This window comes from Notothenia coriiceps, unplaced genomic scaffold (assembly GCF_000735185.1).
Source record: "Notothenia coriiceps isolate Sejong01 unplaced genomic scaffold, NC01 NC01_scaffold00037250, whole genome shotgun sequence".
Lineage (NCBI taxonomy): Eukaryota > Metazoa > Chordata > Actinopteri > Perciformes > Nototheniidae > Notothenia > Notothenia coriiceps.
This window is the reverse complement of record NW_011369951.1, coordinates 9,670,845-9,688,444: the sequence shown is the minus strand read 5'-3', so window position 1 is coordinate 9,688,444 and position 17,600 is coordinate 9,670,845. Positions and strand designations below refer to the sequence as shown.

The window sequence follows — 17,600 nt, the reverse complement described above, 5'->3', positions numbered from 1 at the left end:
GTCTCCAGGGGACAGAGCTATTATACATCCATGGGACAGAGGCGGAGAGAAACTGCGACTTGAAGAAAGCAGAATGAGAATAGAGGATAACTGACACATGATGTATTTCAAGACATTCAATTACAGAATTAGAAAACAAAATAATGCAGATTAATGTTAAGAATTGCATTTGCCTGACGTTCGGTTTGATAAACTCTCCAAGTAAAGGGACAATTGTGCTGCCTTCAAGGCCTACGGGAAAAATAAATGTTTATGAGAGTTTACTTACTAGCACGAAACATGTCTTACCTTAAAATTGTGATTTGAGAACCTTCATCAAGATGTATTTCGCATACATCAAATATGAATTATTTAACTATAACATTTATTATAATCCTTCAGAACTAAATTCAAGATGTTACACAACATATAAACTGTACATAAATACAATAATTCCCAGAGGTGGAAAGAGTACTCAGATATCTATGTTATCTTATGTAAAAGTACAAATAATACTACTGTGTAAACATACTTTTACAAAGTCCTGCATGCCTTACATGAGAAAAAAATACAAAAGTATTAGCATCAAAATATACTTGAAGTACCAAAAAGACAGATTGGCCCATTAAAGAATTATATTCTGTATATTACTTGTTTTGATTATAATTATTGGTGCAATACTGTGTTTATCACAGCTGGTAAATGTATAGCTAATTTTAAATCCTGCTTATACTGCAGGGTAGCATGTGGATTTTCTACAGGTGTGACTAAAGTCTGATTTAAGTGTTGTTTAAATGTCTTATGATTATTCAAAATCTGAAAATTAACTAAAGGTATTAAATAAATGTGGCGGAGTAAAAGTACACCATTTAGCTCTGAATAGTAGTGGAGTGAAAGTACAACTTGAGTACAGTAGCCTACTTGGGTAAATGTACTTAGTTCGCCTAACATCAATATTATACTATGTTGTACAACAGTATTATTTTTGTTTCATCACGTTCATTTCACAATTACAGTGGCTTCTTTCTCCAACATTATCATTTGCTATTCACATCATGAAACATGAAACATGAACGCAACACTGAGAGGGGGGAAGGGGTGCACCATTTAAATCCCTCCCCGGATTTGACAAACGCACGCACGCACGCACGCACCTTGTCTTGCTTGTAAACAGAAGCTCACACGTGACACCGTCGCGCGACCGCATTGTCTGCAAGCGGACAAAGAGCAACGGTTAGTTATTACCGAGAAACGGGCAGGTGGTGTCATGACAACAACGGACATTATGGATCTGACTTTCCTCCGTGGTTTGCGCCGCTGTGTGCGAGCTCGTACGGCCGCTTGAACTTCTTTAATGTCTGGATCCCAAATCCGGCCGTGTGGAGGGATAACGACGTTGGCTGCGGTGTTTTTTCCAGCTCACACGCAGCTGGCAGCGGGTAAACAAAGCTGGACCGCCTTTATTTCCCTTCTTAATTTAAATAGTTGGAGGATTCACTTCACCTGCGTCAAATCTTACTTTTCCAGCTAACGTAAGCTAACTGTTAGCGTCGACATTAGGTTTTTTTTAATTTATTTTTAGCTAATCTCTTTTTTTTCACTGGCTGCATGAGATGTCATTCACGATGGAGGATAACTTGGAATCCGAGTGGGTGTCCGTCAGACCGAGAGTCTTCGACGAAAAAGAGAGGCATAAATTCATCTTTATCGTGGCCTGGAACGACATCGAGGGAAAGTTCGCCATAACCTGCCACAACAGAACCGTCCAGAGGCGGAGTACCGTGCTGTTGGACCCTTTCATGGACCTTCCTGCCCCCGGTACTTCCGTGGCAGAGAAACACACAAAAAGTAAGAAAGATGAAGCGTGCCAAGTGGGTAAAGTAAGACTACACACTTTACCCAAAACAAAGCCTGTTATTGGTGACAAAAACGCTCTAAAACCCGTCTGTTCAAAGACCGAGTGTGTCAGTCCCACACAAGGGTCCTGGGATATTGTGACACCGAAAGTAATAGATATCGAGATCCTGGACCCCGCGGATGTCCCGCTTTCCCCGGATGATGCTGACCTAGGGGACTGTGAGAGCAGTGACCGGGAGGACTTCAGCTGGGCCGGGCTGTTCTCCTTCCAGGACCTGAGGGCAGTGCACCTCCAGCTGACCGCCGTCAACTCGGACTTGGAGCCGTGTTTACCCTCCTTTCCCGAGGAGCAGTCCGGTGTGTGGTCGGTGATATTCGGAGCCCCAGGTGTGTCCCAGCGGGAGACAGACGCCCTGTGCTACCAGCTGCAGGTGTACCTGGGCCATGCCCTGGACACCTGCGGCTGGAAGATCCTTTCCGAGGTGCTTTTCTCCGAGAGCGAAGACACGGAGGAGTACTACGAGAGCCTGAGCGAGCTGAGGCAGAAGGGCTATGAAGATGCTCTGGAGAGGGCCAAAAGACGCATGCAAGAGGTGAATTCACATATTCTTATCTGCACTCGTACTGTTCTTAAGTTCAATTCTGAAATACTTGTTCTCTACTTGAGTGTGTCCATTACCTGCTACTTTATATTTCTACTAAACTGCAAGTCATATCCAAATATTCCTGTTTATTTGACTCCCCTACATTGTTTTACAACTTAAATTACTTGAATATTCAGATTAATAATAGAAGAGAGAGCCAGAATATGCATGCAAGAGGTGAATTCACTTATTCTTACATGATTATCTACTGCTCTTAAATTCAATTTTGAAATAATAAAGTCATGTCCAAAAAGCCCTACTTTTCCCCCACTACGTTATGTTAAAACTTGAATATTCAGATTAATAATACACAATATAATCAAGGATCTATTTATTATGGTTGAAGATAATAATCCCATGTTGAGATTCACAAGCTACCTGGCTGTGAACCGTTATATAAGCTCCTCCTTTACCAGCTGCCACATACAGGTGATGAACACAATAATTCCTCAATTAGTATAATTCAGTAATATAACATGTATTCTTTTTGATATGGGCCGATTTGTAGAATAAGTACTTTTTGTTCTTCAAGTACATTTTTAAAGCTAAAACGTTCACACTTTTTGTACCAACATTTTTCTACATAGTGAAACATATCTCAGTACTTCGTCCACCATTTTTGAAGGAGATGCAGTTGTGATATGAATCTCTTTGTACTTTATGAAAAGCACATTTTTACACTCATTAAAGCCAGCCTTATATTACATGGGAAGGTATTTTTTTAGAACAACCACAGACTCCAAAGAACATGTAGTTTTGAGAGCATAATTGAGCCCCATGGTCTGCTCATTCTCCTCCTCTTCCTTTGTCCCCCTGTGATCTACCATCTGTTGCTGCACGGTCTCAGGCCTGTAATATGATCTGCTCCGTCCACACATCACACTCCAGTTGGCTGAACACTTTAAAGGGAGTCTCCTAGAAAAAAAATAGGAGAACAATTGGAGGTGGAGTTACAGAAACGACGTGTCACCAAAGCTGTTGAGATTGTTTCCTGACAGCTGAAGTTGTGTTTTTAGCTATAAGCATGTAAGAAGCTAACATGTTTTCATTTAAGTCTGTAGGGAATGTGCAAGTGGAGGTAAAAGTAAAATACTGTTTGTTCTGGTTTAATCTTTGTGACATTGTTTTTACAGCTGATCCAAAAGGGTTTTAAGTTTATTTATCTGCAGTAATAGGACATGTTCCTGTAAAGGAACACAACAAGTGATCCTTCACTTTTTCACAACCTTTCAAAATCAACAAGTCTTGAGATAAATGCCTTTCACTGGACACAAAGGATAAGAACATTTGCTGTCAGACAATTTAATTTAAGTTGCATAAATACTCAAGTAAAATACAAGAACTTAAGTTCGATGAAATGTTCTAAGATACATTTCACCACTGCAAATATCCCCAAGCAGTTAGAATAAACGTAAACACGCATTGTGGAACTACTGTGAACTCAACTGTAAAATCACAGTCACTGTGTGTTTTGGAGAGGAGACAACGCCTAAGGGTCTTTCACCTGTTGCTTTGTTCAACTGAATATGACACAAACAGCTGAGTAATGGTTAAGCCCAACCAGGAAGTCATTCTTTTATTACATCTAGGCTGTGTTTGAAATGGCATACTGCATAATACATCCATTGGTACGCTCTGCCTACTAAATGAAAGATTAAGTATGCCAATGCCGGCAGACTGTTCACACAGTTTTTCCGTCGATCAATGAATCCACTAATTGCTGAAGCTAAAATCGGGTGGATCTTATTGTTATGTAAGAGTTTCATTGATTCTCTGTTGCAAGTGAGGGATGACTTTCTGTGTTACTGGTAGAATGAGTCAAAACCCGGTGATAAGGGAGGTACAAGTGAGAGTCAGCAGTAGAACTAAAATGATACAATTTAAACGATTAGTGAATAGACAGAAACAGAGTCTGCAAATATTTTTGATAACATTATTAATTTTGAATACATTTTAGAGCAACATTTTCTAGCTCCAGATTCTCAAATATGAGGCTTTGCATGTTATTATACATTGAATATCTTCTGGTTTTGGACTTTTGGTTGGACAAAAAATGTGTCTAACCTCCAGGAACGCATCTACATGTATAGAAAAACTAAGAATCAGAAACACAAATCGGAAAATAATTCTCAGGTACTCACTAGCGCTGTGAGTATTGCCTGTTAGCGATAAGGGAAGCACAACATATTTTTACGCAGATTCCTTCCACTGGTGTGTTTGTTTTCTGGGACCCATTTTTTTCAATGGAGCAGCTGGAGATTCACTGTGGTGCCTTGTGTCACATGATGCAGCCCCAGTCTCAGTCAGGTTTGGGATGATAACTGGGCCAAATATGCCAAAAAACAGTCCAATGGAAAACCATCTACGGCTGTAGGGCATGTATCGGTCAATCATTGACCCGAGACTTTTAGGTTTTCCTGTGACAGAATTACACATTGCAAGCCAATAGTTTCATTATATTGACTTCACCTTGTAGTTGTTTATGTGTGTTAAAGTTAAGCAGCATGGTCAAAGCAGGCTTAATGTGAGTGCATTTACATGGACACTGAATCACCTGTTGAGGAAGCTTGTCGTGGTTATGTACATATCCGGGATATTGTGTTTTACGTTGGCAAACACATGTAACAGGTAATCCAAAAAACCTGATCATAGTTATGCAAATGTAAACAGTCATTGTTTGGTATTAAACATAGACTTACTTGAGTATAATGCAAACCTGCTAATGCACATTAAGACTGAAGTTAAATCCCTCTGCTGATTAGTTTCCGGACCCTTGCGTTGATCCATTTCAATGGCTTGTTTTGTTCAATCAACTCCCCAAAACCACAGATATTCACTTTACTTCTCATGAAAGACAATAAGAACTATTTAATTCCTTTGAACAGCTAGAAGCAAAGAATATTTGTCATTGTTGTTTGAAAAAGGATGGAAATCAAAATGATTGCTGTTAAATGTTCTGGCTAATGGATCAATGTGTTCAGCTCTAATGTACATTGACCTTTACATCCTAACTCGATAAACACTGACTTGTTCACAAAAATGATAATAGGCAGGTTATGTACTGTAAGTTGTGTTATGTTTACGCACAAAGCTTTTGTTTACTCATGGTGAGTGTGCACACTAGCTGCATCGTGGGATTAGTTTGCCATACTGTGGCTTTGTTGGAAAACATTTCACCTTAGTGTGTTTACATTGCATGATTCAATTTGGGGTTTAGTTTTCCTTAGACCCATCTTGCATGTTTGTCTTCATAGCATTCAGGTTAATTAAAGAGCTATTAGACAACGTCTGCTCGGTTTACAGTCGAGGCGTGTTCCTTCTGCGAGACATTTCAATTAAAAGGCAGACATTACTCCAGCAAGACGGTGCACATTTAGAACTGACATACTGGAAAAGTGAGGTAGTCCTGATGATAGAGCTCATATCACTCCAGTAATTATGGAATCACAGCACTTGGAACTGCTTTTTGATGCACATTGTATATACACATGCTCATGTATATTTTAATGACCTGATTCAAATTAGTTTGAAGAGAATTGAGTGCATTTGATCTTGTAGTTAACCTTTTTAGTTCTGTCAATCTTTTTAGGGTAGGTCAAGGTTTTTCGGGAAAAACAGGAAGCAGTGTTTGTGATGCATCAACACAAAGAATACAATATATTTCAATTTAAAAGCAGGTATGAGACTTTGTAAGAATTATACATAAGCTATGTGAAGAGACAACTGTCTCAGGGCCTGGATGTGGCCTTTGACTCTAGACAAGCCTTTTGGATGGCTGCGAGAACTCTATTAATTTAAACAGGGGGTTATGGGTTGTGCAGTTTGTCTCCACTTATATTTCAATATCTTGACAACATACCTATCTTATTTGATTTACTTGCACTATTATCTGTTTTGTGTTGCACTGTAGCTATGTACATATGAAAATAAAAGCCTTGAACCTTGATACCTGAACCTTGATACCAGGCAGGATGGATCCATGCTTTTTTGTTGTTTATGCCAAATTCTGACCCTACCGTCCGAATGTCGCAGCAGAAATCGAGACTCATCAGACCAGTCAACATTTCTCAAATGTTCTATTGTCCAATTTTGTTGAACCCATGGGAATTGTAGCCTCAGTTTCTGTTCTTAGCTGACAGGAGTGGCCCCCGTATGGTCTTCTGCTGCTGTAGCCCATCTGCTCCAAGGTTCCACGTGTTGTGTGTTCAGAGATGGTCTTCTGTGTACCTTGGTTGTAACTAGTGGTTATTTGAGTTACTGTTGCCTTTCTATCATCTTGAACCAGTCTGGCCATTCTCCCCTGACCTCTGGCATCAACAGGACATTATCTCCCAGAGCACTGCCGCTCAATGGATATTTTCCCCTTTTTTACAGAAGTGAAAGATTATTTGAATTATTGATTGTAACTTTTTTTGTTTGTTTTTAAAAACTCAGAATTTATTTAAAAATATCTCCTTAACAATTTCCTGAGGCCCAAAGATAAATGAATGATTTGTCTGAGATTTATCCAAAACTAAAGGATAATAAGTGTGCACTTACATCTCAGACATCCCTAAAGATTGGGAAGCTGTGAGGAAGGGACTGTTTGGTATCTTAGGTTTAAAAATACTTAAATAATACTTAAATAATTGATAGCTACAAAGTGCTTGTACTGTCAATCATCTCATCAATGATTCAGTTCCTTGTTTTGTCTCTAATTAAGAGTCTTGCTGGCTTCTTGAAGTGCAGGCTCATTAGCTCACACTCACTGACCCTCTGGCTTCATTCCTTTCATCATCAACACATAGATTTGTCTATGTAAATAAAACTAAATCAGGAAATTAAAGAAACATCTGACTTAAAAGGAAGTAATAATAGAACATCCGGTGTCAAGAGACTGTTTATTCCAGCAATCTTTTAACGGTTTGTAAGTGAAATAGCAAAAGAAAGCTAACACTTAGTTGCTCTGCGTAGCTAGAGTCCAGGCAGGACAGTTTTCTGGGCTATCAGCGACTGCAGGGTCAGGGAGGAGCTGTACGGGTTGGCCAGTGGTTACCACGGAGACACAGGCCCAAGGTAAACAGTAGGCGCAGTGTTCGAGCTGAATCGTGCAGTGTCTTTCCCCAACGTGGAGGGCTTTGGAAAAGCAGCCTGGAGTTAATATAAGAGTCTCTATTCATATCTATAGCTCCTTGCAGAGAGAAGAGCACTTTATCCAGCGCTTTGCTCGAAGACTGGGTGGAGGCACATTTCAATATTATCTGAGGCAGAAGTGAAGGAGCAGTATTGTGCTGTATGAAGCTGGAGCTACTGTTTTCTGAAGATGAATTGTATTTGTGTGTACAATAGCTGTTTTGATAGCAGCGTTTATCTCTGGAACAATGAGCAGTCTGTGGATAGCAGGACATATGGTACGGATAAGCAACAGTTGGGACAATTTATTCTCATTGTACTACACTCAACAAGATATTTGATAGTATCTGCCCACACACATCTTTACAGAGGAACTCGCTTACGTTTAGGACCCATTGTAATCATGGATTAGAATCACTTTACAAAATGCAGTTTCCTGTGAAATGAGCAAAGCGCCACAACCATGGTCTTATTATAACTAGCTCTATGGAAAAGGCTTATTTGTTCTTCACCTGGCAATATGTCGAGATAATACATCAAAAGTATCTCTTTTTCTCAATACATTTCTACTTGGTTAGATTCGTTGAAAGGATCCTTTTTGGTGTTATTCTTCATTTTTCTTTTGTCAACAAATCCTATAAAAAACAAACAAAAAAACAGCTGAAACAGTCTCCATCAAATAAACTATTTACCCCTGTTTAAGTTTTCTAAAGCTAAAGGCATTAATAACAGATTACTTTCTAGATTAATCATTTGGTTTATAAATTATAAAAAAAAGCGTCCAAATGTATTGAGTTTACATTGAATTATGTCTCACAAAAATAGCAAATAGTCAAATTTGAGAACCAGAAGCCTGTTAAAATGGAGATCATCAAAATGAATGGTGTCATTAGACAGCAATAGGCTCTGGGCTAAATCCCACAGACGGGCTCGGTGAAGTTGTTTTTAAGAGGCGGACTAACGCATTATAATTATTTGTGGTCTTTCCATGGGATTTATAGACGGTAAAACATCTAGAAATAACACCATCCTTGCCCTTTAAAGTCAGAGAAGACTATGTTGCTACATGTGTGTCTCTGACTGCACCAATATTCACCGCCACATCTCTTCTCCTCTTGTTTTGTCCCAGGTGCTGGATAAACACAAAGCCCTGGATAGCATGGTGGAGCTGCTGCAGGTGTACCCGGAGGAGGACGAGGCGTATGGAGAGCTGCTGGAGGCGACAACCCAGCTCTACCACTACCTGCTGCAGCCCTTCAGGGACATGAGGGAGCTGGCCATGCTGCGCAGACAGCAGATTAAGGTAATACACACGATCACACACACACTCACACACACACGCAGATACCACTACCATCTGTTTTGGGGCTTCATTTAAGTAGGTTTAGACCTCACTGGTCTGTCCTGGAACCCACTGTGACTGCACCAGTTAGATGCTGTTCTTTAGGTTTGAAAAGCCATGGTTAGTGCTGGGAACAAGCACCGCTGCATGGTAATGTCCTTCATGGAGCCCACTAAGCCCACTGTAATGACATTAGTCGCTGCGGATACATGTGCCGATGATGATGATGACGATGATGTAGCCGCTCTGTGCTACCCTGTAGATTTTCATCCGGGGGTTTCGCAGGTCAGAGGATCAGCCAGAGAGGCTTTTTTTCCCCTCCACCCAGAGCGGCTTAACAACCAGCATAAGTATTATTACAGCAGCCACTAAACCACTCAGTCATTCTGCAGCCTCAGCACACTCTTGTTTCCACACTCTTTCTGCGCTCACTTGTTGTTGTTTTCCTTTATTAGAGGCTTGAAAAGGGAAGTAAATCCTCAAGGTAATCTCTACTGTCTCATTGAGCTGGGTCCAGTCTTAACACACGCATGGTTTGGGTCAATAGGGTTGTCCTTCACACACACACACTGGACTACTCCTTTAACAGCTCAGCAGGAATATGTTGTAGACCAAATCTATATGATCATATTGAAACAAAACTGCAGGGTGAAGGAATATTATGTTTTCTTTTACAATACAAATATTAAATTACATATTTGAATAAACAGGAATACGGCATCAGAACTACAACTACTGTCTTTGCAGTTTGCTGCTGCTTGAGTTACTTTGATGTTTAATGTATGCTGTCTGATATCATAGCGGGTATTCCTGAGAGCAAAGAACATCACTTGATCATTGCTGACGAAAGGTCCCAATCATAGCCATTTTTTTATTGAACTTAAAAATATAATGTTCTGCAGTTATGAGGAACAGGATTCTCTGTGCTTTCTGAGCGGATTTATTATACGATTGTTTGTGATGCACATCCAAGACGATGCTATTCTCAGAATAGTGAGTGAGTCATGCTGACTATAAAAATATGTGCTTTACTTCTGTGTGTTCAGACTTAACTTAGTGAGGACTGAATCACCTCCTGTTGCTTAAAGATGACCAGCATGCACCTGTCCTATTAATTATTTATTTATTTATTTATTCATTCATTAATGATTGAGCTACCCGTTTGAGTCATACTTTGAGGGGAAAAAGTTCTAAAATTCTACCTTTTTGTAATCTGAATATTCCTCTTTTGAGTTATGAAAACACAGGACTATCTAGCCAACCAACCGATGTAATGACAATATAAATATTAGGTTCCACTCAAATGAATGACAGAGGTAACATTGCATCAACAATTCCTCCTCAGTACTTCAACAACGTATTCACTGTACAACAATACAGAGCCAGTCAAATAAAAACAGAATAACACCTGTTATCAGACAAAACATCCCACTGTGAACATCCTCTCAGCCAATTCTTAAACGCCAGCTTGAAGCCTCCCAAGCTGCTTACGATTTTGAGATTTCCTGGCAATCTATTCCTCAACAGATGCTCCGTAGTATAGGGACTTATTCTCAGCCACAGCCTTTGTAATTCTAATAATCACTGACTGCGTAAAGGTGTGTCCCTTCCCCTCCAAACCATTGTGTCGGAAAAATCCCACAAGAGGAGAAAGTCAGTGTTGGAAAAAATAACAGATTCATACAACAGTGTAAATAACATGAGCCGAACGTCTGCATCTCGTTAGGGAGGAAATGCAGTTTGAGTCTGAGTGGACTGTGCAGGCGTTCATTATGTTACAAAGTATTGAATGCTGTTGAACTGGACCCATGCGGTCTGGTCTCTCCCTTCAGAAACCCTTTCACCCCTCTGTTTTGTTGTGAGAACTTTCCCGTCTCTGAACTACATTCCTCACACAGCATGCTCCTCCAGCATCGTGTCACTAACCAACACTAGTCACTGTGTGGGTGTGTTCCCTGAGTGTTGGTTACAGTAGGATGGGATTAGGGTTCTTGGGTGGATGCTGATCTAAATTAGGCCTTTCACTGAATCACCAACATTTAAGGATCATCTTTCTCTAAAAACATCACTCTAGTGATGTTTTTGTTATCGTCAACAAATTCCATGAAAGTCCAAATCAATGAATTGATCCGACCAACAGGAATTATGTGTGTCTTAAAGCCTGCCATATCTTCTTCCCCTGTGCCAAAGAGCTCTATTGTTGTCCAACAACTACAAAAGAACCCACATCAATGAGCCTCACTGTTGTACTGGTTGACCTGGTTCTCATTACTATGAACACACACTGTTTCTTTTTTAACTCAATTCCACATACACCGTCCAAATACTTACCAGAGCGCCATGTAGATCCTTCCACTATTTAAAGTAGTCCCCAACAAACTATTTACTCCTTTTGAGTGACATTGTTAAAAATACTGTCCAGCTGTTTTATCATTAATTAAGAAATTAAACTAAAGATTTGTGTGTGTATGTTTTATATTGGAGACATTGTTTGTGTCTGTCTCTTCTTGGGATTTGCTGACAGTAACAAAAAAATAAGCATCAGATATACTAAGCTGACTGTTATTAATAATAGGTTTGATCATGATTAAATCTGCAGAATATTGTGTCAATTGATAAGTTAATCTTTTGTACTACAATATATAATAATAATAATAATAATAATAATATACTATGAAGTAGAATAGAGAAGGGTATTTCTGTTTTCCAAAGCCAAGATTGTCAAAAGAAATCTGTCATAGAAGACCAAAAAAAGATTTTACAACTGAATAATCCTGAAATATCTTGTTATAGTAATATTAATAAGAATGTTTGATATTGTTAAAGATGTATCAGAAATATATTCATAATCTATGGAAAGCCATCCAGAGATCCATCTTATTTCCTTTGTGCAGACGTCCCTTTCAAACTAGTGGATTCATATTTGAAAACAGTGGGCCTTTAGGAGGCAGAAAGGTAACATACTTTGAAGTTGCATTATGGGATTGTAGTACATTCTGTTTTTGGAGCTTACTAGAGGCTACAAGGCAGGATATCCAGACCTACGTGTCTTGTGGGTCCCCCAACAGATGGTAGAAGTCTCATTTACCTGAAGACTTGAGGTGTACCTTCCCCCAACCATTCGCTTTTTCTGTCTGAGAATCTGAACTCCACACATTGCCAAAGTTTTCAGCTCCAACACCTGCTCCCCTCAGGGCGATCCAACGGCTGAAAACAAAGCTTAGCTGTATGCAAATGAATCCTGGATGTCAGCGTTGGTTGGTTTCTCCCAAACTGATGAGACAGGAGACTAACAAATCCTATGCTTAATGAGAAAGAAGAAAGGGAAGTAGAGAAGGTCAGGTACTTTTAATTTACATGCAGTTTGCATCCGACTTAATGTCACAAAGCTGATGTGAAAAGCTTCAGAGCAACCGAGTATCAGCAGCTTGATAGAGTTACAAGCTCTCCTGACTTTATCTGCAAGTGTGAATACACACGGACATTTGTGAGGATGTTGTAAAGCCTCAACAGTGCAATAAAATGGGTCAAACACTAGAGCAAATGTTGTAGTGGAGGATTTCTGCTATTGCTCGTGTTGACATTTTAGTGCTGTCGTTGTATTCAGATGCTTCTCACACTGAGTTTAACAGTAGGGTATTAGGGCCATCTTTATTATAGAACTATATTGTTATTTTTATATTGTTTCAAAACATATTTTGATCTATAAAATAAAAACCTAAAAATCTGTTAGATATTAATGTTTCTATTACATTCTATAACATGTTTTTATGGGGTATTTGTTTTCCATTCTACTCCTTAAGAAAGTGCTGTTCAAAAAACTGTGTTATTGCTTAAATAGAGAAAAGCAGCAAACTCACAAATGACCTGCCGGATCTTGAGAATATTGCTTAGAAAATTACTTAAAAAGTGAATCAATTGTCAATAGAGTTACTTTCCTGTTGATGGAATAAATGTTTAACCTGTTAAGCCCCAAGGTCCCCCTCGGCGGGTCCTTTTTTTAAATTTTTTTATCCACACTGTGTCTCAGGGGATCTTAATATTTAAGAACCTATTAATGTGTTATACCAGATTAATGGGAATAATCTCAGCTAACTGACGATACAAACCATTTTTACCAAAACAAAACACAAGTCTCATAAGAAGCATCTAAATTACCCCTGAGCGAAAAATGCTAACGCACTTTGGCACAGAACTCAAGATAAAAGATACCCTTATTATTGTAGCTGCACATACAAGATATCGGATTAAAGCTGAGGTTCCACAGATTATTTAGGTATATATATCATCACTGAGTGATCCGAACTCGCGACAGAGGAAGCAAACACAGACATCACAACACGTACCTTTACGTAGCTTTTACGGGAGATCGTCTCACCGTAGCTGTCAATCTGATCAAAAGACGTGTTCAATGGCATTAAAACGAGAAAAAACGCGGCTGAATCGGTTAATCCATAGGTTGATGATGTTTCTGTGGAATCATTTTTTTAAATTTATAATTCCATTTTATGTAAAAATCGGAGAGTAAAAGTTAGCTGCTAATGGTAGCCTCCAGAGTTATCGCAGCTTCCGGTTTTGGCTATGAGTCTCACACACACACATTACCAAATAAGGAGTATGTGGGAGTTCCCCTCGATTCCATTGGCTCTGACGGTTAGAAAGAGATGTCAATCAGAGGTTAGTAATAAAAAAGAACTCTCGCTTCCGCGCCGCCGGCGTCAAGAGAGGTGCCCGACCGCCTTCACTTTACGAGACTACCCTTTGCTGTAGTCGACCATAGAGCTCGGACTCGCGCGAGTAACCACCACAAATGGGCAAGGCACGACTACTACTTTGAGAAGTTAACCGAGCCGTTTTCAAACAACAACAACCAAACACAGTCAAATGCAGGCGGTGAAAGTAAGTGTAAAAAGTAGTACAAAGTGTTACAATAATAGTAGTACTTTAATTATAGATATACAAAAATATAATATTTTTGCCTGTTCAGTTTAGTTCCGCGTTAGACTAAGCCATCTTAACCATTGAATGAAAAGTGTTGTTCAAGTCATAGGGAGGCGCAGGACTCTTTTTGTCATATGACAACCAGACTTTTCGTTAAACCAAACGTCAAACGAAAAGTTTGACCTTGTTCTTTCGTCGCTTCTTCATTGCGCCCGTCTTTGGGAGGAAAAATGCGTCGTCAGGTCCGTAATCCTGTATGTTGCCGTTTTGTATAAGTCACAACCGTCAAGGAAACGTAAATCCCGTCCCTAATAGATCTATGAAAGGTTCCAAACTGTATTACTTAACACGATGAAAATTTCGTTCGTTGCTACAAAAGTTTAGACATTAGTTCTCCAGACGTTTTTGTGATAACTGGTTTTAGTCTAACTAACTAAGCGAACAGTCAAAATATTTATATAAATTTAAAGAAGGCAATGTTTGTTTGAATGTTTCGTATTCTACCTTTGTAAATTCTAATTGGAAGCTGGAGGCCCCCCCAGAATGATGTCATACCTCCTCCACCCTAACTCCTCACAGAATAGAGGTCTTTTTTTACGTGGATTTGCTGCTGTTACGTCTCGATGCACTTCTCGTCCATCTGGTTGACCTTCATGGTGGTAGAGTTTTCGAAAGACTACGCCCAGAAACTTTGTTTCGTCTCCTTTACTACTGGCAATCACCCGTGTCCACACTTTCGGCTTAGAGCCCTTGCCTCTTTCACTCTTTATAAGAGCGGTTGCGGTTCGTGTCGGATCTTGTTGGAGTATGGATTGTTCATTGGTGCATTCGGTACGATGACTACGACCTGTCAAAAAGTCACCCACCGTGTTATTTGCCGTTGTATGTTTACTTACATTTATTTATCGGTTATTACCTAGTTGAGAGAGACAGATTATACAAGCGCTCGACAATCACAACAACGTATCGTTGGTGGAGCGTGATACAAAGCACGTCTTCCGTTGCCTTCCCTGATAAAATAAAACTTGTAGTAATAAATGATTATTTTTGATAAATTTAATCTCACCACATAAAAAGAAAGTATTAACGGGTGTGAACCATTGGTAAAAGTGTCGATTCCCCAACAGTGCGGGGAATCGACACTATATTACTCGGTGCCGACAGCACTTGATAACCGAATTGATATGAACGTGACGAATGCCAAAGTATGAAATATATAGAATCGTATACGTATGTTTGAAAAGTATGACGAGTGTCCCGACGTCACATATAGATCAACGTCCCCAGTCCGTTGGGGACCGTGTGCATTGGTCACCGTGTTGATCCATATTCCCCTTATTGCACACGTTTATAAATTTAATCATAAAAGCCTAGGACTTACTCCTGGCGGCGGTCTCGGCAGGAGGGGCAATGGACGCTTCCTTCGGTACGTGCGTTGGCGTCGGGGGCAGAGAAATAGAGGTCCACTGAAAGACGGCGAAAGGAGGCCCACGTCACGACTAGCAAAGTGGTGCCTACCTTTCGGTGAAGTGATTAACGTCATGGGTATTTCACTAGAACAATGTTTACGGCGTCAAAAACGCACCGACACAGAAATCAACTTTTCGGGGTCACCGCTAGACGAGTAAGTTTTTATTATACGATGTTTCCCCGCCTGACCGGTAGACACACAACTTGAAAGGACAGCCGAGAGGGTCTGGCATCAGCTCCTCCCGTCTTCGTTGTTCGAAGTCAAAATTATTGGGTGAAATCGAATTTACCTGACCTCTCTGCGCTCGAGAAGAAACCCTCCCGCAACGTAAATAATATCGACAAGGGAAGACAAAGGTGTTTTATGTAGTGGTCTGGAGACAAAAAAGACGACGGGCACAAGTTGAAGGTCTTTGTGAGAAGGGGCGTCGCTCCGAGGGGCGGGAGGACGAACTATCAACTGCTCGCAGTTCGAGGAGTTTGTGGGGGGGGGGGGGCAACTTCATTAACAGCTGCAACCGTGCGACTATTGTTAAAAAAAAAATTTACCGTGAAATATAGTTTTTCCAACGGCTTGGGACTAAGATCACATTAAGGTATGGGAGTGACAAATTAAGTAGTAAGTTAATTAAGGTCCCGCATCTGTAATTCCATTTTAATTGTGTAAACAACGTTATCATTAAAATACCGTGATTGATCGGATGTAATGATGAACATGATGTGTAAACTTAGTAGTCAAGAAGGAGTAAAACGAGTTAACAAGTATAAACCCAATAATTTATTACTATAACACCAGTAACAATTTTTTTACAGACGATAATAATACTCATAATAATAAACCATATTACGCGAAAGACGGAAGGACAAGTAATCCTCAAATCTGTAATTACCGATTCATAGCTATCTAATCTATCTTGGGAAGTAATAGGATTTGACGACCCTGTAAAGGATTTCGGTTTATGGAAATATAACAGATGAGAAGGGAATGAACAGTCGTAGATCCAGCCGTAACTACATGTCTCGGCTGTCTTTCTGAACAAATATAACCATAGTATAACTCTCCACGTCGGTCACTGCGAAGGATTTTGGTCCCTCATTCGACGACCAAGGGAGCTGTTTTCTGTTACCCTAAAGAGGTGTCCCAAAACCTTTTATCGACCTTTATTCCAGACACCTTTTTGTTTGGACAAACTTATTTACGTTGCAAAACAAGTCGGCCTATTAGAGGTGTACAGATGGGATATGAAAATAGTAAAAGCTTAGAATTTAGAATTAGCTATCTAATATGTTTTCCCAGAAATCTGAGCAGTGACGTGGTGAGTGCTTTTCTGTTGAGGTAACTAGTTCGACACAGACTTTAGATAAGTAGAGTGGACGAAAGAAGAGTAGGCGAGACGGACAGTGAGAGAAAATTGAGGATGGCCACTTTAAAGAAAATAAACTTCTATCAAAAAACGGCCGCGAACCGGCCAAATGGCGACCATAGTTTTTTGTATAAACCGCTTACCAATCCACCGCCTCTTTCAGACATCACTTCCTCGCGCGAGGCGAGTGCCTTCGGACGAGCGCGACGCGAGACGTCGTTTGTCGACAAACGAAAAGTGGGTTTGTTGCTGTTGGCGGAAGTGCTTCGCGATACAACATCGCAATTATTTTGCTTTGTTAAATTGATTTTAACATCAGTTTTATGGATATGGGTGTCCTGGTAAAAAAATTTTCGTTATAAATATCACCGGGCTCGCCCGTTCACCCTTTCATGCAATACCGACCGGGCCCCACAGATTTATCACGAAGGCCCGGTCGCCCGGTAAATATTACAGCTCGGGACGTAAGATAAAAATAAGACATCCCTAACCAATGTAATCAAAAGTGAAATGACGAAACAACGTGAAGGACCAATCTTCGATTTGACGTAAAGCAACAGAAGTCATGGATGACACGTTATTGTTATTTCAACTTAGATTAGAAACTCGTCCTTGTTTACATAAATGCATCAGTTATAGATTGTAATTACTAATTTGTGTACACACGAAGAAAATATTTACGTTTGGCTAGTTCGGCCTGAGGCCTCCACCGCCATACATGGGAATTTCAACAAACGTTAGCGGTTTTTTTGGTTTCTGTTGAGGCTCGACAAGCCTGAAGTCCGCTCGAAAAAACCTCTGGAGGGGGACGACGCTAGCCGAATAAGAGCAGATTAAAGCTCCGCTCAGCGTCGAGCGGACGTTTGTTCGGAATAGAGACCGGGGGGAACG

General features: G+C 40.1%; 2 protein-coding genes across 5 annotated transcripts in view; one reads left to right on the top strand and one right to left on the bottom strand.

The window, feature by feature from the left end:
* LOC104966875 (secretory carrier-associated membrane protein 1) overlaps nt 1-17,600 on the bottom strand; it is a 397,416-nt gene that overhangs the window by 101,364 nt on the left and 278,452 nt on the right. The window lies entirely within an intron of this gene.
* The window catches only part of jmy (junction mediating and regulatory protein, p53 cofactor), a 29,364-nt gene continuing 12,847 nt past the window's right edge, over nt 1,084-17,600 (top strand). For all 3 annotated transcript variants that reach the window (XM_010796177.1, XM_010796176.1, XM_010796175.1), the window contains exons 1-2: nt 1,084-2,429; nt 8,722-8,895. In XM_010796177.1, the coding sequence (XP_010794479.1) occupies nt 1,593-2,429; nt 8,722-8,895 (1,011 nt within the window). In that variant the 5' untranslated portion in view covers nt 1,084-1,592. The remainder of the gene's footprint in view (nt 2,430-8,721; nt 8,896-17,600) is intronic.